Raw genomic sequence first — 21,054 nt, 5'->3', positions numbered from 1 at the left:
TTTTATTTTGCTCCCAAGGATTCACACTTTCTTAAAAAAATTTTAAAAGTGGTATTGAGCAATAGTTCTCCAGGTTTTTTGGAAGTCTTTAAAAGCTTTTCTTTGGACATTGGCTGCTTCTTCATTCATTTTCAATCCAGTTCTTGTCTTACTATTTTCAAAGGAATGGTGTTTTGTTTCCTAAGCTACATAACACTAACTGATTAAATAATTCAAACATAAAAAAGCACCTTGATGCATTCTCAATCATCCAGGAAAGTAAATCTCCAAAGTTGATTCTGTTCATCTGGACGTAGTGTTTTGTGGGAGAAACGTTTTGTCACTCATCCAAGTGACTTCTTCAGTCTCAGCTGACTGCAGGTTTCCCCAATCTTATAAACAGTACATTTGCATAATGACTGAAACCAGCCCACTGAGGAACAATGTTTATAAGATTGGGGAAACCTGCAGTCAGCTGAGACTGAAGAAGTCACTTGGATGAGTGACAAAACGTTTCTCCCACAAAACGCTACGTCCAGATGAACAGAATCAACTTTTGGAGATAAAAAAGCGCCTAACTCAAGGGATGTAACTAGTGTTGTGTCTGTAAACTTCAATGTCTCAATGAAAGAAGGTCAAAAAGCCATCGCTAAGGAAGGGAAACTGTGACAAAAGCCTGAGGTATGCAAAATTAAACAAGAACTGGACTGAAAATCAGTGGCAACAGGTCTTTTGGACCTGTGAATCAGTGTTTCTATTTTCTAAAAAGAGAAGAAACTGTTGTTTTTAAATTCTAAACTTAATGCTTGGAGTCTGGCGAACACCAAGGCATCAAACGGCAAAGGAATCCTTCATGTTTAAATCAATCCCAAAAGAAATAGCATGTAGGATGATTCCACTCCTGCATGGAGTTCCCATTATGAAGGAATCAACAGGGACGACTATTCATCATTATTATTTTTAAAGGAATTTTGTAATCAGCATGGACTGAGAATAAAACAAAATTCAACAAGGTTTAAAGTAATACAAAAATATTTCTTTTTATTATGGCAGGTCAGAACAAAAATGTGACACAAAAATGCCGTTTGTAGAAAAAATACAGAGATCTTAGGCATGTTTATCTTGTTCCAAACGTGAGTGAGACGAACAATAACTTAAGTCTAACTAACTTTGTGGTCTGATGAGTTGTTTGAGTATGAGTATGCCTTTCCAAGAACTATTCTGTCTCTGAGGAGCTTGAAGAAGGCGTAGTAGTTGCTGAAGAGAATCAGGGCCAGCGATATCGTCTGATGCCACTTTTCCGAGCATATCAACGAGTAGAGCTGGTAGAATATCATGGCACCTTCAAGGATGATGAGTATGTTCAATATTCGTAAAGGCTTGTTGAAGAAGAACTAGAGGAAGAAAGAGGATCAGTGTGAGCACAGCTCTGTAAATGCTCTGATACAAGTTCTGGTTCTACAAGACCTCTTCATTTAGGTCTACTCACATAGAAGCGATAATGGGAAACATCTGATGGGACTGCAACATTATAGTGGCCCATGGCCTTATATACATTCTTATTATGTTTTACCAGGACTCCCTGTGGCCACATGTACTCTTCAGTCCATCTGTGTACAAAAAACAGGAAACAGTTAGCTTTAAATCTGACTAAAATTAGTCTGACTGAACACAAAATGCAATAAACTAAAAGCAGTGCATACATGTGCTGGAGGACGTTGGAGCAGAGTGAGGGATCTACTTTTTGCCAGCAGCCGAGGTGGGCTGCAGCTTTGTGAAGCAGGTCACAATATCGTGGGGGCAGCAAATGCCTCATGAGGATGACTGAGGTGCTGACTGACACCAAGATGAAGAGCTCACAAGACCATCGCTTATCCACATACTGGGTACTCTGAAGGCAAATATGCAGACACTTTGAGAAAAGCTCGTAAATCATACTGAATTAAAGTTGCAGTGAAGTCCAACAGTTTCCTACCTTGACAAACCACACGGGTACGAATGCCACATAGTAAGCACTGAGCATTGAGCTGACCAACACCTCCTTCATCCTCCAGTTAAAATCCATCTTCAGGTATTCCACCTCCTTGCGGATTAGGTCAGGGGATAGGCAGCAGGCGTGAGTGGGCATGGCCTGGACACCATACAGCTGGCTTGTGTGCTGTTTCCATGTCTCCTTGAGCACAGTCAGATAATCCCTGCCCCGGCCGACGCTGCCGACCTCTTTGGAGCCGATGCTGGTGATGGGTGAGAGCGGACCTGCTCGTCGGAAGTCACAGCTCAGTCGGAACAAGGGAATATACATCCCAAATCTGTGGGGGTGGGAGGGGCGACAGTTAATTTCTACAGACCATAGCAAGACTACAGCTGGGGTTGTAGTAGAAAAGTAAAGAGCATAAACGGAGTCACAGATCTTTGTCATATTAATTCAATACTCCAATAATACCACATATGGTTTAATATTGCACATGACACACCAACTGCACATATTCTTGCTAGCTCATTTTCCTAGAGCCACCAATGGAAAAATATTTCCACAGGATATGTCAACATATTTAAACACAGGACCTGCATGGTATGCTCATAATGATTCCTTAGATGATTCCTTTCAAAAAATAAATAAATAAAAATAAAAATCCACAGTCATGGATCAAGATTTGTCCATAGTAAACCAAAGGCTCTGTAATCAAGCACTCTGAGGTTCACCAAACAGAACTAGATCTGCCTCTTGAAATGACATACAAACAAGCCACGCTATCAAATATGACAGAGAATAGGAGCTGTAACTGGATTTCTTTATCTGAATATTAATGTGCAGCCAACTAAAGCTGTGTTTTAAGTAGGGCACCAAACAGAGCATGCAAACAAGATGTGCATGTTCACTGGCATAATGTGGTTCACACAACTTTTAAGAGAGGGCAAAAGCTGTGTATACTACAACAACTGGTTTCAGTCCAAATGTTTCATATCTATAAGTTAACGGCATGTGAAACATTAGAGGGAGCAAACATAGCTCAAAACAAAAGTTATTTGCACTTAAAATTCCTTATGGCGTTTGTGGCCTGTTAATCAGGGGTTAATGTGGGCGGGAACAGTGGTTAAAAAGCAGATGGCTGAATCTACTAAGAGCAGTAACCTTCAGAGCGAGCAGCCATGCAGGTCAGCTGATCACAGCACAAAGAAAACAAATGAAGCCATATTAAAACATAACAACTGTTCAATCAGTGTGAAAAAGACAACAAAGAATCAATAAAACAAGGAAGCCTTCATATACTATACTTACGGGTAGCAGAGGAAGAGCAGGCTGAGGACAGAATAGGTTCTGAAGAGGTAAATGAGAGAGCGGCACAGGCTCCAACCTGTCAGCGTTAGCACTGCAAACCGCGCCATCACTAAAAAGATCGAGTGAGGGAAAGAGAGTTTCCCACTCTGTGACGCCTGAGGCAGAGGAGAAGAGAACAGAACAGTCAAATCTTTCACAGCAGGACATGATCAAAGATGTCTGAGAAACCAAGCACAGCAAAAAAAAAAGCACGTAAAGAAAAATCGGATCCATTGAAATTCTTAAAAGTGTGCTTCAGGCATGTATCTGAAGATACTGTTTTACTAAAATGTTGCCTTTAGAAGAATCTTTTAAAAAGGAAACCATTAAACTGAAGCTGAGCTGTGTGCAGACTGATTTCTTTCTTACGTCTCTGTTTCATCTGGCCTTCTCGGCTGGAAATTTCCTTATAAGTATGAAAAAAAAAGAATGGGGTACAGTCTTTCTGCATGAGGTGTTTTTGAGAGTCTTGGATTAATAAAAAGTAAAGTGACACAAAAGCCAATAACTGAATTCTTACCTCTTTAACAATGGCTGCGATTAACCTCCTTGCTAGTATGATGATCGTGAACACCAGCATGTTATAATCAATAAGATGGAAGTTCTGTAAAAACATAGATTTTTGCTCCCATGAGATTTTACACATCTTCTGTATAAACTGTGCCTACTGGCCTACATAGAAGTTGATCAACAAAGCAATTGCTGAAAGCATCTTTGTCAAAACACTGGACACCCAAGTACTCACCAGTGATGTGTGTGAGGGAGGGTGAGATGCGGGGTACCACCACACAGTCTTGTAGATGTTGACATAGTGCACAAAGAGTGCAATGAGGTGGCAGAAGAAAAGATGGAGCTCGAACAACACATTTCGATCCACGGACAACTCTGGGATCTTGCAGTGCTTCAGAGGAACCACGGTCTGGGCCGCGAGAGGAGGACTGGACATGCACGTCCCTGGGCTGTTCCTGCTGACAGATCAGATGGCACAGAAGTTCCTGAAGCGGCCACGGAGGCGGCGCACGCAGACAGATCGGGAGCAGTGTATCAGAGTTTGACCTACCTCGTACGAGATCTCACCCCTGTGACCGGGGAGCTGGTTGTGTGGTTTCCATTGCCAACTGAGCCTGAATCACTGCTTAACGGAGGTCTGCAGTACGTGGTACGATTCGCTCCTCTCCTTCCACCAGCCATTGTGGACACACCCACGGCACACCTCTTTCAATTGTTTTGGTGATATGTCCTCTCCGTGTTTTTGTACCTGTTCGTACAAAGGCAGCAGGCGAGAGGATTCATATAGAATATCTGGCCAATACTAAATATTTATTGTGATTTAAACCAATCTGTAGTATCTATCTATCTATCAAGAAAGACACACGACACTGCCTTAAAACTAGTTAAGTTGACATTGTGAATGGCTCAAATAATAAAACGAGGCGTGCACAGAGCCCAAACAAACAGCAAGGAGACCCCGCTGCAACATGAAGATCTGACATCATGTGAATCATAAATATGCATGACAAAGAAGTTTTCACCAGCTGCAAAAGCATCCCTCGCTCTAAAGTGCAAGTTTTTGCGGAAGCCGATATTAAAAGCTAAGCTAAATAGCTACACCATTTGCTTCACTCGCGGGTGAAATTGTTTTAGAAAACCGTGTGTGTTAGAGATACAGGGCTGCAAGGCGAACACAACGTGGAGCTACACAATGAGGCACGGACCCCAGTCTGTCCGCCAAGAGCATGCTTGACTAAATATCAAGACTGAGGCCTAGGCTAGCAGTAGCTCTGACTAGCTAGGTAGCTTCTAACCCACCAAACAGGCTAGACAAGGAAATGTACGCTTACCAGTGTCTGATGTCTGAGTCAGATGCTGCTCTGTAGCAGAGATAATAAACTAAACACAATAAATTTTTAGAATATTTATTGAAATAATGGCGTGTATGTCACTGACAGCAGCAGAAACACTCATTGTTGATGTGAAACTAGCCGTAGACAGACGGCGGAGCGGATATGTTAGCGAGCTGTGGGAGGAGAGTCATTTAAAGGGATATTCCACTCATATTTAACCAAGAAAGGAAAGAAAGGTGTTTTTATCGATTAAAATGACGATTTAACATAGGGGTATAAGACTAATTTCAGTTCATGTCTCAGATACACGGAGTCTACTCTACTTTGAAAAACATCCTCCATATATAATTGTTGCTCCTTTACTGTAAAGACATTTTCTTTTAATGTACGATAAATCTTTGTTTTTTTTGTTTGTTTGTTTTTTTTTTTTTACATATTTCGGTAATTCTATCTTGATTTTTCCACTGAACATTTTCTGAGCTGTTTTGCACCTTTTGAAAAGCCTCTCTGTTTCCTTATACTTGGTAGTATACGATCACAGGTTTCTCTATATAATTTTTACGTATTATGTAAACATTATCTAACATTTCCCTACGTATTATTATATATAAATAAATTATAAAATGAATTAATAAATAATACATTTCTTATACAATATATATAGTACGCACAAACTATAATATAGATATGTATATAGAGTATAACAACTGTAGATACATTGTATAAAAATATGCAATTATTACTGTAATTAATACTCTAACCTTTAATCATAAAAAATGTTAAGGCACGGAAAATGTCCTATTTTTCTACTCTCACTTACCTTAAAAACATTTTTTATTTATTTTAAAAGTGAATTTGTATATTACACAATTAAAAAATGGCAAGTTTTTCGTGTTTTGATGTAGTACAAAACTACTTATTTACTTTGGTGTAGGATGCCATGCTGTAGACAATGACTCTGTCAGTAAGAAGGCTGTAAAACCAATGAAAATACATCAGATTTTATGCCTTGATGTTACAGTTTTCACATTTCTCAGTGTCATTCAGTTGGCCGGATTGGAGTCTTTGGTGCGCTGGTTCTGACCCGTAATCAAGGAGGTGTTGAATGAGATACAGTGTGGTTTATCACTGTGTATTTGCGCAATTTGCTGTATGGTTTTTGTTTATTCAATTATTTATTAACATTTTACAGTTTTGAAATTTCTTTGTAGTTGGCCACGCGATGAATACTCTCCAGTGAACAGTTTTCTCTTCTTTGTATGTTTTTCTTGACTGATAATTTAAATCACAGTCCACTGCGGAAAAAAAATAAAATGTTAATTTTACCTTTGTTGATGACTTTTTGATGACAGTACCGGCTCCATTTATGGTGTAGTGTCTATTTTTCTTATTTTTATTAATTTTAAAGAGCCCTCTATTTATATTAATAACCTTTCTATAAAATAAAATAAATCCAGCGTTGCTCAGTGGTTTCTTAGCCAGGATGCTGTAAAACTCACACTCACTGTGTGCGGTTCCTTCTTCAGTACTTGTAGGTAGGTTACAAAGGTTGTTGATGCAAAGTACGGGAAAACACCTGAAATGTACTCCCTTCCTTCTGTGCAGTATTTTGCAGAGCAATGCCAAGCCATCCAGCGGGCCAGACTGGACCACTTAGTTGGCCGCATCTAGCCTGCGAGCCATATCTTTAACTTCCCTGTTTCTGCACAGGATAATAAAAGTGACCTTTGTACAGATCAGTCTGCAATAACTGTAATGCATCTCTGTATAATTTTATAGCTTGGCTTGACTGTTTTAAATTCATGAAATACTGCCAGTTACCAACAGTGGTTTACGTAGTACAAAAAATTATCAAGGTAAGTGGTGACAAAATATCTAACCTATCCAATCCTTTTTATATTTTGCAGTAATTCAGTTATTCTACAGAGCAGATGCTGCAATATAATACTTAGTTATAGCTATAAAACCCTAATAAAACATTTGAATATTGCCTCATTGGTAAATAAAACTGAATACATACTTTAAGTTTAGGGTTAAAAACTTGACACACATTCTGTTCCTGTAGCTTAGATCAGGTAAAAGCAGCATAACAATGTTTTTTTTTCCCCACATAGAAAAGCTAAGGAAAAAAAAACAATGGAGCCTGACTGATGTTAAAATTAGTGAGTGGGGGGAATTAGTGTTAAATGGACTGTAAAAGCAGCCTTTGGTCTTATAGAGGACATTTAAAGGGATCATTAGTCTAAAAGCCAAAAATCTAAATTAACAGACTACTTTTCCCATTTACTGGTGCCCTGCTGAACAAAAATCTCATTACAGCTCATGTGTAGATGGACGTTAGATTAGATCTTGCAAGAAAAATCTCAGTCTTGCACTTACATGTTCAGAAAAGTGTGTCCAATATCCAAAGATTAAATTCTCATATAATTAAAGAGGGACAAAAATGAATGGCTTTCATTTTAAAAATATAGTTTTATTGATTTACTTCATGAGATAATGACAAACATCCTGTCACCTCATTATCATAAAGAATAATAAGGCACCATTAATAGAAATCTGTCATTTTTTTATTCTTTTATTGTTAAATAAAAATGCAGTTAAAAAGAGTAAAATCTGTACAGATTCAAGAACGAACATTCACTTAATGCCCGTACACCCATCAATGCTAAAGCAATCTTACACAAAAGTCAAGCTCTCTCTCACTCCCTGAGGGGAAAAAAGAAAAGACGACTCAGTCTCAGAGACACTGCAAGGCCTCTGCTCTTTCCAGGAACGTCAATGGACCTGCTAACGACAGAAAGGAGAACTTAATCAGACGTAACACAACAAAGCCAACACCTATGTGGCAATTTCCATTTAACTGACCTTAAAAGGTCTGCCAACGCCAGAGTTCAAAATATCAACTGCACCTACGCAGTTCTCAGGCAACCTAAGAGGAGAAAACCAAATGAGATCTGGAAAGTACAACTGCCAACATTCAAACACAGCAGGTAAAAACATGCAAACAGAAACTAATTTTATATTAAAAGTATCATGCAACTCAAGCGGGTTTTTTTTTCTTTCGTCTCCACCAATGAGTTTTAAGGCTTTGAGAGTGCTACTAGTAATTTTCATTTAATCTACAATCTATAAAATTATCAAGATGTAATAAGTATTAGGTGAAATGAATGGGCAATTCTCGTTTTGTTTCTTTTTAACTTTGAGCAAGAGTTGCATCAACACCATATCTGTTTTGTGCGGCTTGTTTGGCCTGGAATAAACTACTAATAGCATAATTTTGTAATTAAAAATATGTTTTTGATGTTTTGGATGACTTGCATTACTTGGATGTTTTGCACAGAAAAAAAAAAAAAAAATCTAAAATGAGTGTTGGGGTTAGTTTTACCTTCTTGTGGCGATCTTTAGGCTTTTAGAATCCTCTCCCTCTGCGATTTTTTTCTTTTATAAAAACCAGCCAGCATGACTTTGCATCAAAGTCAAGTAAGATCCCTGCAAGCTTGATTTGAAATACTGTTGAAATTCGGTTATTTCAAGCGGCTGAAGATGCACGGCTCTCTTGAGAGCTTGAAGAGATGCACTAACTAAAGGTTAAATGACAATACATGTTCAAGCACTAATATCACTTTCAAGTCAAACATGTATTTGGCAGCACATTACTTCAAGGAACGATGAGCTTTATTTAATTTCAGTTTTCTTCCCTCCCCCCTTTTTCTTTTTTTTTTTTAAGGTGGTATTACAAGTGGCATTTAGATAAAGTTTTGAAGACAGGCGAAGAGGATGGACGTCTTGTGGAAAAAACAAAACCCAAAAACAAAAAACCAAACACTGCTTTTGAATTTTAAAAATCAAAGTTGACGTGTATACATACAGCTTATTCAGCATTGTTGAAACCCACTGAGGACCATTTTCACAAACTGGAGATAATCCTTTGGTACAACAAAGGCAAAAATACCATGTTTAGGTTGATTAAAAAGAAACTAGAAACTTTATTGAAACACGCACTGCAGAAAGACATTGATTTTTTTGGGATGTGTTTAGTTACCTATTTAGTCAAAAGGTACACAAGCATTAAGCATTTTGGAGACGGCACGACTTAAGCATACACAGTTTTCCTAAGGTTATATACAAAAAGACTGAGTTGGCTGCAGTCTTACGTACACAGCAAGTTATTAATCCTTCAAGCTTTACAAGAATTAGTCGATCAGCGATGATTTTGCAAGTAATAGAGCGACTTTTCATAAAATACCAATTGTAAAAGGGTGGCAGAAAATAGAGGCCTTTATTCTTCATCAAATGGATTTCTACAGTTATTTTTTGTTTGTTTGCTTTTTGGGGAGTAAAGTCACACGACTAGATTTGTAATGCAATATAAACAAATAAGACCGTTTTAATCAAAATGGTTGTATTTGAGTTTGCAACTAAATCTGTTTAAGTTATTGTAAATTTACAAATAGAGTCATTATGAATAATTTTTGTCCAGTCATGAAGGACTTTTTTTCTTTTTACAAAAAAAAAAAAAAAAAAAAAAAAAAAAAAAAATGCAGCCTATGTGAGAAAATTTTAATCGCCACAATCACAGTTTGTGCAGGAACCATTAACAAAAATATTAACCATCAAATATCTAACAAAAACCAAAAACAAAACTAAGTCATTTTGTTAGTTATGTTTATGTCACTAAGACCTCAACTATGCAACTGAAACAGATAAACAATGGGGAGAAAAAAAAAATCTTTCATGTTGCTCCTCTGGCACTAGGATACATCCAACAAAATGTCCTAAGTTAACAAAAAAGAAAAAAGAAGAAAAATGTTTTAAATAAAACCATAAAAAAAGGAAACGAGAGGGAAATTACTTTTGTAAAGTTAAGCGTGAGTTACAATCACAGACAGTTGCCACTGCAACTCTCTACCAGTAGTTGTTCAGTATCTTGGGTAAGGATGCTCTCTGTACGATCCCTTTGTCTGCCTAGGTGGAGGGGCTTTGCCTCCAGCCCCGGCACTGGACCACGAGTTGTCCCAATCATCTTGAGCTACAAGAAGTCACAGAAACAACAAAAAAAAAGAAAAAAAAAGGTGCAAACACATAAGCTAAAAGTCTGAAAGCAATGAAGCAAAAATAACGAGACATCAGATTTAAAGACTTACCATAACCAGACTCATATGATGGATCCTGAGCTTCACCGTGTCCATAATCGTAATACTCTGTATCCCTGAGGGGACATCATCAACAAGGGTTAAGACAGTATACTCCCAATTAAAAACAAAACAAAAAACATTAAAAGAGTCATGTTACATAAATTAAACTTGACTTACGCAGGTGCAGAAGGCTGGCTATAATAACTATCATATCCCTCATATGCCGGCTCTGCATAAGAGTCATCATATGCAGGCTAGATAGAAAGAAAGAAAAGAGGCAACATCATGAATCTGTACCATTCCCATTCATGCCAAAAATGCTGTCAAATAGGATTCAGGACGTACATAATCATCATAAGCATCAGGCTTTGACCCTGTTGCTGAAGGTGGAACCTGGTGTTGCTGGTGAGACAAGGCTGCCGAGGGGAGCATCCTGGGAGCTCCTGCTGCAGGCGGTCTGGAGCGAGGAGCAGAGCCTCCTCTAGTAGGAGCAGAAGGAGGTCCACCCCGACCAGACGGAGCGCCTCTTGGTGCGCCACCTCGCCCCGGTGCTCCGCGTGGAGCCCCACCGCGCATCGCTCCTCGAGGAGCCCCACGTGGCATTCCTCGGCCCCTGTGGAGGGTTAAATCAATACCATTAACCTACTTTGCCAAACCAGATGCAAAAAACAGACTCCATGTTAGTGTTCCTGCAGCTTTCAACTGAAAACTAACATACATTTTAGTTTGCTGACAAACATTTGTAATTTTAAGTTTGTGTGAATCTGTCAAGACTCTAGTTGCACATCTGCAGCAAGCACATACACTCAACCCGTTAAGGCATTCTTTTCAGGCAAATGTGTTACCAGACACAACATGTATTGTAGTACACTATGTCGCAGATTCCATCGCATACCTTGGTCCTCCAGCACCAGGTGGTCCACCTCTGCCCCTTCCTAGAGGACCACCTCGCCCCCTCGAACCATCCTGGGATCCATTCAGGAACAGAGGATCCATGTATGGATCGTGCTCACCAGGTTCCTGTTCATGTGGCAACAGTCAAACATGCATACCATTATTGCAGAGCATTGAGGAATCAGTGGATATCTGTTAGAAAGTTTGATTCTTGTATCAAGAGGTGTCTCCGCACACATACCGGGATAAGGAACTTCTTCACCTCCTCCATGGCGTGAGCCATGCGGAGGTACGCTTCTGGTATGGGTGCCGTCACCTCGATGAACACATGCAGCTCCATGGCGAGGTGAGCATATTTAGCTTCACCCCCCTTTCTAAATTCTTCCTCCTAAAAACAATGAACGCACAAAACTCTATAGCCAGAGTAGTGATGCAGGGCAATGAGACAGAAGCAAAGGAAACAGCTACACAAACCTTGTTCTTGTCCCTCATGGAACCTTTACCCAGAACTGAAATCTTTGCTCCGGTGTCCTCTTGTAGCCTCTTGATCGTGCTACCCTGAGGTCCCAAAAGCTTTCCCACAAAGTTGACCTGCAACAAATTCATAATTCACGTGAGCACCTCAGAGAAAGCTCTCTTAGGTGAAAAAACCCTAATTAAGTAGAGTGTGAGAAATCAGTACAATTGCTAATCTGTTAGATCAGCTGATTGAATCACCTAGGTGGTTAAGGCTCTATGTAAATGGAAAAGACATACCCTAGGGTACTGCTTGGTGGGAATGAGGACACGCTCCTTGAGCTTCAGATTCTTGGTTGCAAACAGGTCCAGGTAGGTTTCCTTCTCAGGCTCTTTCTTAGTTTCACCTTTCTGGATCCTCTCAATCTCTGCAGGAATTAAACACGATTAAAAAGCTGGTATTCATGAACAAATGCATTTCAAATAATAGACGAAAGCTTTCGGTTTGTTTTTTTTCGGGGGGGTTTTGTTAGATGATATGGGATATGATCCCCTGCATCATCCGAAGAATAAACGGCAGGTTAAGCTTTGGTTGTAGTTAGCAAAGCGCCGCCTCGAAATCGCAGCAGTTCGTCGTTAAATATCGGTGTTAGCTGATGACTAAACAAGACTAAAATCGCATGAGATCCAGTGATTCAATTGCACAGCTTCAAATACACACTGGACAACGACCCGACCCACATCGCTATCAACCACGTGCTTAATGCGCCATTGTTCAGGCCTCTGACTCGGCTAAGGGGCAAGAAACAAAAAACAGGCCCCGACTCGCGCTAACTAGCCCGTGTTAGCCTTTACGTTAAAGCAAATAGCGAGATTACCTGCAGATATGAGTTTCATTGCATGCGTGAACGATGAATCCAGGCTGTCCTTTTCAGCCAGGAGCTCCGGGAGGTACTTAGTGTCTTCCATTTTGATCTTATTCTCTGCTGGGCTTGACTCTACGGCAGGCTCTGTGTTGCTCTTATTAGCATTCGCTTGGCTCATAACGCGCGAACGAAGCCCCGCTCAGTTCGTTAAGCTTCTCCCCCTTAAAACGAAAATGCAACAACAAGGAAGACGGTGTAGTTAGCAAAGGGCCCACCGGCGTCTTCTCCACTGCAAGTCGTTGCACTCTTCCTCAGCAGACAAAGGAGGGATGGCGCAGCTGCATTTCAGTGAGGGGGAGGAGGGAACCCGGAAGAAGACAGTGACGTCACTGTCATACGCTCCAGAGCCCTGATTACCTGCTGTTACAGCACTGTGCCAAAGTCAGAGCAAACCTTGTTTTATGTCTGCTTTTTCATCCATTTCAGGGGATTTCTTTTAAGGTACTTTACCCAAACTTATGATCCATTCATTGTAATTTTATCTTTAGGCTCTTTCTTAATAGCAGCCTGTTGCAAAAACACATAATTTGTCGCCATTTCTTTAATTGATTGTATGGAAAATTCCAAAGAAACCAGGGTTGACAGGGATAAAACAAGGAGCTATTACCGCAAAATCATCTCAGCACGGTGTGGAGCGTGCTCCACTTTCCTCAAAAACCTTGAGGAAAATAGAGGACAAAAAAAAAGGTAGTAGGCCTAAACAGCCATCTACAGCAGATGAATGGTATATGAAAGCAATGTCCTTAAGAAACAGCGGGAGGAATATAGCATAGACCTGACACAGGACCTGAGAGATGCATTTATCCCTTCAGGTGATCCATCTATAGTTCAGAGAAGCCTCAAAGCCTGGTCTCAGTGGAAGAGTGGCCATAAGAAGCCATTTCCAAGGAAGGGAAACATGGAGAAAAGGGCTGAGGTATGCCAAATTACATGAGAACTGCACAGTGGTAGAATGTTTTACTGAGTGACCATCATCAATATTTGCAGAGGAGGTCAGAAAGCATAACTACAGTGAGTGTCTATAGTCATCTGAATGCCTACAGTCATCTCTTTGTGGCTACATTGTAGCCAGTGGTTTTGCTGATGTTGGCAAAATAGTTGGAACTATGAACACAGAAAAGTATAGTCAAAATTTGATCCACCATGCAGTAATATCTGAAAAACTGACTGTGAACGGTTTCATTTTTCAGCGTGAAAATGATCGCAAACACACTGGCAATGCAGTAAAAGCATAGAAAAAAAAAAACATTACCAGTCATGGACTGGCCTCCCCAGAGCCCAGACCTCAACATTAATGAAACAGCATCGGATGATCTTATCAGAGAACAGAACAAAAAAAAAAGCCACCCAACAACCAAAGAGCTTTGAATGTCCTTCAAGAAGCAGGAAATTGTAGCCTGATGAAATCAACCAGCACATGACACAAATGATCTTTGGGTTCTTTAATCTGAGTTTTAAAATTAGTATTCAGATAAAAATAAAGAAACTTGAATAATAAATTAGTTCAGACAGTTCTCACAAGCAGACAGCAAACAGCACTACACACCATTTACCCACATCTACAATAGTCTGGATTATGATATAATTTATTGTAAAATGTCACAACAAAGTTTTGAAATTCAATACATACAAACTGTGTAGTGCATCGCTCCAGAACATGATCAAAACAGACCACACAGTTTTTCAAAGGCCAGCTCCATTTACAAACAATGCTCAAACAATATCCCACAATTCTGAAATGAATGAGCTTGTACTTCCTGAAAACATCTCTGCATATAAACCTCAAACCATATATCTGAAACTATTTCATGTTATTTCCAAGAACAAGTCTTTAATGCAAGTTAAATTAATTGCAGTATGACACTAAACTGTAAACCCAAAAGTCAAAGCTGCTCAAAAATAAAACGAAATAAATAAAAATATCTGTTTATTTACTCATTCACTTACTTGAGTTGATGAACTTGAATATTTGTAAATTTATCTGTCATAGGAATGATTTTACACAGTTTACTTTTTTAGTGTTCCTTTCACTCTGTTTTTCTTTTTCTCTTTAAAAAAAAAAATAAAATTCTCATTTATTCTTCCACATAATACATCACCAAATTTAATGTTCTTTCTCAGTTATCTGAAGCACTACAGTATACAACATCCCGTTTTAACACTATATTCTGTTTTATTCTGTTTTACCTGGTATGTGTATTTAGTCAATGACCAAAACATTTCTCTTATACATAGAATACTGCTGCCTGTACTTTCAGTTATTCATACAGGCAGCTTCCTGGTATTATACCGCTTTGTCTGAGATATCTATTGAAAACAAGCTTTGGATGTTTCTTAGAAAAGCTTTGTTCAGTTACTCTCTGGAAATAAGACACAAGCCCAGACATGAATATCCTGCTGTCTAATGCAGGGAAGTGTTTTGTAGAATACACTCATCTTACATTTGATGTTTCACTGCGCAGCCTTTGCTTTGATCATTCTGGTCAGGTCCTATTTCATTCTTCTGACAGCCTCTCAGCTAAAAAGTCCAGCCAGGATTAGTAGATGTGGCTTAATAGGAAGTTTAATGTGATAAGTCAAGCACTACAAATCTCCTAATGCATTTTCAAATACCAGTGATTTTAAAATAGATGTGTAAAAATGGAGTTGAGTTTGCATAATGAACAGCTTAAAATCAGTAATTGTGTTATGATGTACACTCATGTACATTTAATGCAGCTCATATTTGTATCAACAGGTTTAAACAGTTCAAAAGTGTACATTTCAAATCTTTTGCTGTGTTGAACTCAAAATAAGTTGTGCACATTTTTTCCAATTCAGTATTCTTTGCTGAAATATGGTGATAAATGATGACCTTTTTTCACCTCTGTCCTATTGAATCACAACACCTCCATAAAATACTTAAACTGAGATTTTTAAGTTGAAAAACAGGTGACTCAATTCTGTGTCAAAGGTAAACATTTGCTTATTTATTTACAATGACATATAATGCATCAACACACCTTCAAAATGATCACAAATAAGAGTAACAATCTCCTAAAATGAAAATTTGAGCTTAAATTTGGTAATTTTGACTTCAGGTACACAGTTGAAATTCAGTGTATTCCCTCCGAATAATTGATATCTCCACAAGTCTTATTTAAATGTAAGGCTAATTTTAAAATTCTTTTTTAAATTTAAATAAAGAGTTTATCTTACATGCCCCAAAAAAGACTGTACTAGCCAAAAAATCAGTGCATTGAATTAAAAGGCCACTTAAACTTCCCACTTTTATTGAACCAGTGAGTGTGAGCTTCTTCTCAAAGTCATATCAAATATCAATGATGGCAAATATTTCTGGTTTTTCTTTATCATGGATTTGCATTGCTGAATATGTGATGGCTTTCACCTCAGTTCCCTAGAAGGACAACAAATGACATCTAAGTTACTGCAGTTGCGTTGTAGTTTTGTAGAGTTAATTATTCATTTTATGTATTTCTTCTAATGAGTGTCATTTTACTTCTTTCTCTGGCTTACCTGTGGGTGCTTTTCCAGAGAAAATTCTTCACCCCACCTTTCATAAACCAAAGAAAAATAGAGCAAAGAAAGTAGCAGTAAAGAGAAAAATACAGAGAGACAGTAAAACTGAATTTTCTATCTCTGATAAACTATTTTTTCCCCAAACCCAACCCGTTTAAACCCAGTGATCTTTTTGTATATTGGAAAAATATGGAACATTTTAAAATTACAAACAGACACCAAAGGACTTTGAACTTTTTTGCACGTCCTTTTCATGATAATCTGAGATAGTTCAACAAAATGAATGAGATAAAGTTTGACCTTTGCCTTAAAAACAAATTACAAAGTTGGTCCACATTAGCTCAGGTTTGAATTGTATGTAATAATTTTTTAAAATAATTATTAAGACACAACTTCAGTGTTATTGAGGAGGACCCCAAACTTACCCAATGGAGCGAATCTTGAAACGCATTCTGTCAATATGTAAAACTTTGATCTCCTGATGGAAAGATATGACACAATTGTTAGCACATCATAAATGTAGCAACTTCATAACTGGAACATAAATAAGGAACAGCAGGCAAAGTTACTTGCAGCCTATAATATTTAGAGACTGATTATATTTTTAAAAAAAAGATAATATTACCAGTTGTTTTGGGTAAGTTCACCACCACACTGGATTTAAAACTAAATAATACAAGATCTGATTTAAGTGCAGATTTTCAGCTTTAATGTTAAGGAATTTTAAGTACAACATTAGGAATTACAGATATTTTTATACACAGTCTTCCATTGTCAGAGGCTCAAATGTAATTGGATAAACTAAAACAAAATTAAATTGCTGCTTGTTTGTAGCATGCTCAATCGGTTACTGATGTGGCCACTGAAGAATATCCCATTTCTTTTTCCTTAAAGACCTCTCCATTTGCACTGTGAAGCGCAGAATCTGACTGAGTCTGAGCAGAGTGTACGGCCCTGTACACTCAGAATTCATCCTGCTGCTTCTATCAGCAGCCACACCACCAGTACTAACAAGAGGCCCAGTTGAACTGGCAGTCCTACATGCTCATGCCATAACATTGCCTCAACTATGTTTGACAGATGATGTGGCATCTGTGTGATCATGAGCTGTTTCAGTCTGTCTCCTTACTTTTGTAGGCAGGCTCTTTGTTTTTTGTTTTTTAATGTTCTAATCTGATGTCTTTGTTGCTGAGTGTAACCAGTGGTTTCCCCTTTGCTGTAAATCCTCTGTTTCCATTCATGAACTTGTCTTTTGATTGCAGACCTTGACAACGGCACGCTTACCTCCTCGACAGTGTTCTTGAATTGTCTGTGTGTTGTGAAGTGGTTTTTCTTAACAGTAAAGATTTCCTCAATCATCAACTTTAGTTGTCTTCTGTGGTCTTTCAAGGCTTTTGATGTTGCTGAGTTGGCCAGATGATTCATTCATTATTTTACAGAATGCACCACATTGTTGATTTGACCACTTACTAAAGTTTTTTTCCATTTCCTTTTTAGGTTTTTTTTTATTTTATTTTTTTTCCAGACTACGATGGCTTCCTTCACATGCATCGACCACTCTTTGGACCTCACATTGAGAGCTCCGGTAAAAAGCTATAAAATGCAAAAATAAACTCATGGAATCAAATCCAGACCGTTGTAGTTATTTTGTCCTGAAGTAATCAGGAAGAAGGCATCAACAGGCCACGAAGCAGCTTGCAAGTCAATTGTCCAATTACTTTGGAGAATCTGAAAATAAGCGACTGTGTATATAATTCTTGAATAGTGAATGCCGTATTTCTGTTAAACCCCTTGAATTAAAGCTAAAATTGCTTTGGGGAGTGTATAAAGGCAAAATGACAAAACAGGGTCAAAATACTTATGGATCTAACTGTTTCATTGGGCCCATAAAAATGTGGATTGACATAGAATACCTACCTCTGCACATACCTACCTCTGTATATTTTATATTTTATATATCTTATTTTATTGTTTACTCTATTTCATTTGTAAAACATGTATATACACACTCACACACACACACACACACACACACACGTAGAAAAACATATTTAGTACACACATTCAGTAATGTATATACCTTTATATATGGTACATATATTTATTACTTTTAGATTAACCATTTTTATATTTTGCTTGTTGCACGTTATTGTATTTTGCACAACTCTGTTGCTTGTGAAGCTTGCACACAAGAATTTCACTCGCATGTACTGTACCAGTGTACCTGCACATGTGATGTGACAATAAAGGTGATTTGATTTGATTTGATTTGATTTGATTTGAATTTGGAGGTGGTTAAGATAGCAATACATGTTGCTTTCTGTCCTGCTTTCATAGAAATCTATGAAGTCTATGTTATATTTCTGTGTCATAGAAAGATTTTATACTTACCCATTTAAGTAATACTGTATATCAAAACTGATCTATTTTATAAAGGCTCAGGCCTCAAATGCTATTGCAAACAAAAACAGGTATGCAATCAATCAATGTAAAGAAGTTTAAAGTACGTGTTAAGTAATACACAAGTGACCAAGACACTCACCCTAGGAATAAAGAAAAGATCTGCACTAAACTTGTATAACCAGTCATCTAGGAAGTGGAAGAGAAGCGACTCCATGTCTTCACCTTTTAGGAACAAAAAATAAACACAGATTTTAGCTGGTCTGCTCTGCAAACAGCCAGACTGACACAGGTAGAAAGTAGGTACAACTGAAGTCTGTTGAAATCTTGGTGAGAGACTCTCACCCTCCGATTCCACTTCAACTGTATCTGTCGGTTCCACCGTCTCTGTGTCCGTCATGTAGCCGAACATGCCCATGGCACACTGCTCAAAGGCTTCCTCCAAAGAGCCTCCCCAAGAGTGAATTCTTGGAAAAGAAAAAAAGAAGTTTTTTGGGGTTTTTTTAAGCGTAAGAAAAAACAGAGGAACATGGTTTTACTATACCAAAAAGGTACTCACTGTACATCTGCTGTGTGATCCAGGTCTGAAAAAAAAAAAAAAAAAGAGGTAATATCATGAGTTGACTGAATTAAAGTCCTAACGCCTTGCCACTGGCAGCAATCCTGAAATGTCTCCAGGTACTTATGTGAGCATTTATTTTGAAGAACTACTTAATTAACTTTTTTAAGGTAGCTCTTTAAAACTCAGGATTAGACCCATAATGGAGCCTTGAGGTACACCGCAGGTTTGTATTTGTATATACCTTTATTTTGAACATGTTAAAATAGTATAACAACAACAGGGGAAAAAGAGACAACAAAAGGAAAACAAAATAATAATTATAAATAACTTACATGTTCAAAAAGGAGTAGGAAGAAGCATAAGCTTATTTAATTCCACCCCCCTTTCCACTATTTGGTAACTAATAAATTCTTCCTTACAGTTTGGATTGTATCCAGCAAGCTTTAGATTCCCTCCAGAACAAAAATATTTGTGTGGTCTGCAAATAATACTAATTTTAATGTATCAGATACCTTACAAATATAATTTCTATAAATAAATGTAAACAAAGACTGAAGAAGCTGACCGATATTTTTGATATATAAAATGGACTGCATGTGGTGGAAAACCACTTTATGTCATACTTCAGGAATAAAGGGAAGAGACGGTAGAGATCGGTGTAAAACCTGATGGGTTTGTAGCCTCAAGATTAGTTTTCTTGACATGAAGGACGCATAATTACACATTTAAAGTAGACTGGCAACATCCATACAACATTGACAAAGAAGAACTGGATGGCTCACTATTGTGCACATTAGTTCTCAGATGTGAGACTTTAATAACAACAAAAAAATTAGAAACCTGTCACACAGTACAGGAGACATCAGTAGGAAATTGGCAAATCTGCTGTTTTTGTTTATAGGTGGTCACACTTGTTGGTGATCAGTTAATCAGGTACATTTGATTAACAGCGCCTACCTCCTGCTTACCTGAAAGAGTAAGGTTGCACTAAATTTTTCACAGGACTATATAGTCTCGTGAAAAATAGAATCTCTTTCACACAAATGTAAAAAAAACTGCACATATTAAAGATCTTTTTTGAATTTGAATTTTGAGAAAATTTAACACGAGCAATCCTTTTAGCTCACTGAAATCAAAATAAAACTAGACTTTAGGGGGAAAAAAATAGCTTATCATGGTAAAGGAACTATTAGCATTTGAAGTCAGAGTTTTCATTTCCCACGTGGAATTTTCAACTGCAACTCAAAGTAGGAACGGGAAGAAAAATCAGGATTTGTTTTTCGCCTTGCGAACAATATGTCACAGTTTGTTTGTTTGTTCGTTCGTTCGTTCAAAAGCACCGCTCCCACACGTTTATAGACAGAGCCCAGTTATAGTCGGGGTGATTGTTGGTGGTGACATGAGGGGGCGGTCCAGCTTAAAATATTGACAACTCGGAAATTTCGACTTCCACTGAAACGCACCAGCATCGTGGTTGGTGCGGTTGCTCCGACTTTAAGTATCATAACGTCGCACTTACATTCATATTTCTTGTTGATCGGCGGGTATTTTGATTTGACAGCTTTCTGTGCCTCTGTCAAGTCTAACACACGATCGTCCATTGTAGACAGAAGCTCGTTGAAAAGGTTTATCTAGACGTTTATCTAGACCATGTCCGTGTGTTCTCCTTCTTGAATTTCCGGGCAGGCTTGACTCGCCGTACTGCTTCCGTGAAAGAAGAAGAACACTTATTTTTTTTCTTCGCTCTTTTTTCTCATTTCTTCTTGTCCGTCAGCTTTTACATTGTTACACAATGGATATATTAACAGAAATAATTAAACAAATGATAAATTGTAAAAATTACTAGCAATAGGAACCTCTAGAGAGTTTATAGAGCATAGACGCGTATGTATATGTTATAGAGCTCCTCCTTGCAAAACAGGGCTTTCAGCTGTCATTAAAAAATGGCCAACTTATTCACAACGGCTTAAATACTACCTATCATTGTTATTATCATTACAGTTTGCAAATACCGGAAGTT

The 21,054-nt window shown here is 38.1% G+C and overlaps 3 protein-coding genes and 1 long non-coding RNA gene across 7 annotated transcripts; 1 reads left to right on the top strand and 3 right to left on the bottom strand.

Annotated features, from left to right (window-relative positions):
- Positions 1-993: 993 nt before the first annotated feature.
- tmem39b (transmembrane protein 39B) lies at positions 994-5,326 on the bottom strand. Of its 2 annotated transcripts, none has more exons than XM_003447754.5 (9): positions 5,140-5,326; positions 4,359-4,556; positions 4,044-4,263; positions 3,819-3,902; positions 3,260-3,414; positions 1,955-2,288; positions 1,683-1,870; positions 1,469-1,589; positions 994-1,373 (listed from the first exon to the last, which is right to left on the bottom strand). In XM_003447754.5, exons 2-9 carry the CDS (start codon positions 4,487-4,489, stop codon positions 1,140-1,142), a joined length of 1,467 nt encoding a protein of 488 aa, XP_003447802.1. In that variant the 5' UTR covers positions 4,490-4,556; positions 5,140-5,326; the 3' UTR covers positions 994-1,139. The 2 variants fall into 2 exon arrangements, with proteins under 2 accessions (XP_003447802.1, XP_019204322.1); XM_019348777.2 differs by having other exon boundaries at positions 4,044-4,266; positions 5,140-5,325.
- A 2,268-nt stretch (positions 5,327-7,594) lies between these two features.
- Positions 7,595-12,833, bottom strand: khdrbs1a (KH domain containing, RNA binding, signal transduction associated 1a). Of its 2 annotated transcripts, XR_266366.4 has the most exons (11): positions 12,506-12,833; positions 11,928-12,055; positions 11,646-11,762; positions 11,413-11,559; positions 11,173-11,297; positions 10,623-10,890; positions 10,455-10,531; positions 10,287-10,351; positions 9,995-10,171; positions 8,008-8,071; positions 7,595-7,926 (listed from the first exon to the last, which is right to left on the bottom strand). XR_266366.4 is itself a non-coding variant. In XM_005453343.4 (9 exons), the coding sequence occupies exons 1-9, from the start codon at positions 12,669-12,671 to the stop codon at positions 10,062-10,064; spliced, it is 1,203 nt and encodes a 400-aa protein (XP_005453400.1). In that variant the 5' UTR covers positions 12,672-12,833; the 3' UTR covers positions 9,099-10,061. The 2 variants fall into 2 exon arrangements, 1 of the variants encoding a protein (XP_005453400.1); XM_005453343.4 differs by lacking the exons at positions 7,595-7,926; positions 8,008-8,071 and having other exon boundaries at positions 9,099-10,171.
- A 166-nt stretch (positions 12,834-12,999) lies between these two features.
- LOC112843070 (uncharacterized) lies at positions 13,000-17,880 on the top strand. The gene is made up of 2 exons (XR_003215186.1): positions 13,000-13,469; positions 17,570-17,880. It is a non-coding gene; the product is annotated as an uncharacterized LOC112843070 (long non-coding RNA).
- zbtb8os (zinc finger and BTB domain containing 8 opposite strand) lies at positions 13,981-21,052 on the bottom strand. Of its 2 annotated transcripts, none has more exons than XM_003447757.5 (8): positions 20,891-21,052; positions 20,554-20,735; positions 19,032-19,056; positions 18,818-18,939; positions 18,615-18,697; positions 16,498-16,550; positions 16,070-16,106; positions 13,981-15,950 (listed from the first exon to the last, which is right to left on the bottom strand). In XM_003447757.5, exons 2-8 carry the CDS (start codon positions 20,633-20,635, stop codon positions 15,864-15,866), a joined length of 489 nt encoding a protein of 162 aa, XP_003447805.1. In that variant the 5' UTR covers positions 20,636-20,735; positions 20,891-21,052; the 3' UTR covers positions 13,981-15,863. The 2 variants fall into 2 exon arrangements, with proteins under 2 accessions (XP_003447805.1, XP_025756580.1); XM_025900795.1 differs by having other exon boundaries at positions 18,818-18,960; positions 20,891-21,040.
- Positions 21,053-21,054: the final 2 nt, after the last annotated feature.

The sequence above is a fragment of the Oreochromis niloticus genome, linkage group LG19, assembly GCF_001858045.2.
Source record: "Oreochromis niloticus isolate F11D_XX linkage group LG19, O_niloticus_UMD_NMBU, whole genome shotgun sequence".
Classification (NCBI taxonomy): Eukaryota; Metazoa; Chordata; class Actinopteri; order Cichliformes; family Cichlidae; genus Oreochromis; species Oreochromis niloticus.
This window is presented reverse-complemented; position numbering and strand designations above follow the sequence as displayed.

What these genes read in the sequence shown, in the direction of transcription:
- tmem39b (XM_019348777.2), bottom strand. Translation starts at nt 4,489, where the DNA reads ATGGCTGGTGGAAGGAGAGGAGCGAATCGTACCACGTACTGCAGACCT. An exon ending in CTCCCTCACACACATCACTG is followed by an intron (nt 3,903 to 4,043) that starts GTGAGTACTTGG and finishes ATGTTTTTACAG; the next exon opens with AACTTCCATCTTATTGATTA. An exon ending in TTTCCCATTATCGCTTCTAT is followed by an intron (nt 1,374 to 1,468) that starts GTGAGTAGACCT and finishes TTCTTCCTCTAG; the next exon opens with TTCTTCTTCAACAAGCCTTT.
- zbtb8os (XM_025900795.1), bottom strand. Translation starts at nt 20,635, where the DNA reads ATGGACGATCGTGTGTTAGACTTGACAGAGGCACAGAAAGCTGTCAAA. An exon ending in ATCTTTTCTTTATTCCTAGG is followed by an intron (nt 16,551 to 18,614) that starts GTGAGTGTCTTG and finishes TCTTTCCATCAG; the next exon opens with GAGATCAAAGTTTTACATAT. An exon ending in CTCTGGAAAAGCACCCACAG is followed by an intron (nt 15,951 to 16,069) that starts GTAAGCCAGAGA and finishes TTGTCCTTCTAG; the next exon opens with GGAACTGAGGTGAAAGCCAT.
- khdrbs1a (XM_005453343.4), bottom strand. Translation starts at nt 12,671, where the DNA reads ATGAGCCAAGCGAATGCTAATAAGAGCAACACAGAGCCTGCCGTAGAG. An exon ending in CCACCAAGCAGTACCCTAGG is followed by an intron (nt 11,763 to 11,927) that starts GTATGTCTTTTC and finishes AATTTGTTGCAG; the next exon opens with GTCAACTTTGTGGGAAAGCT. An exon ending in CCTGGTGCTGGAGGACCAAG is followed by an intron (nt 10,891 to 11,172) that starts GTATGCGATGGA and finishes AACCCTCCACAG; the next exon opens with GGGCCGAGGAATGCCACGTG.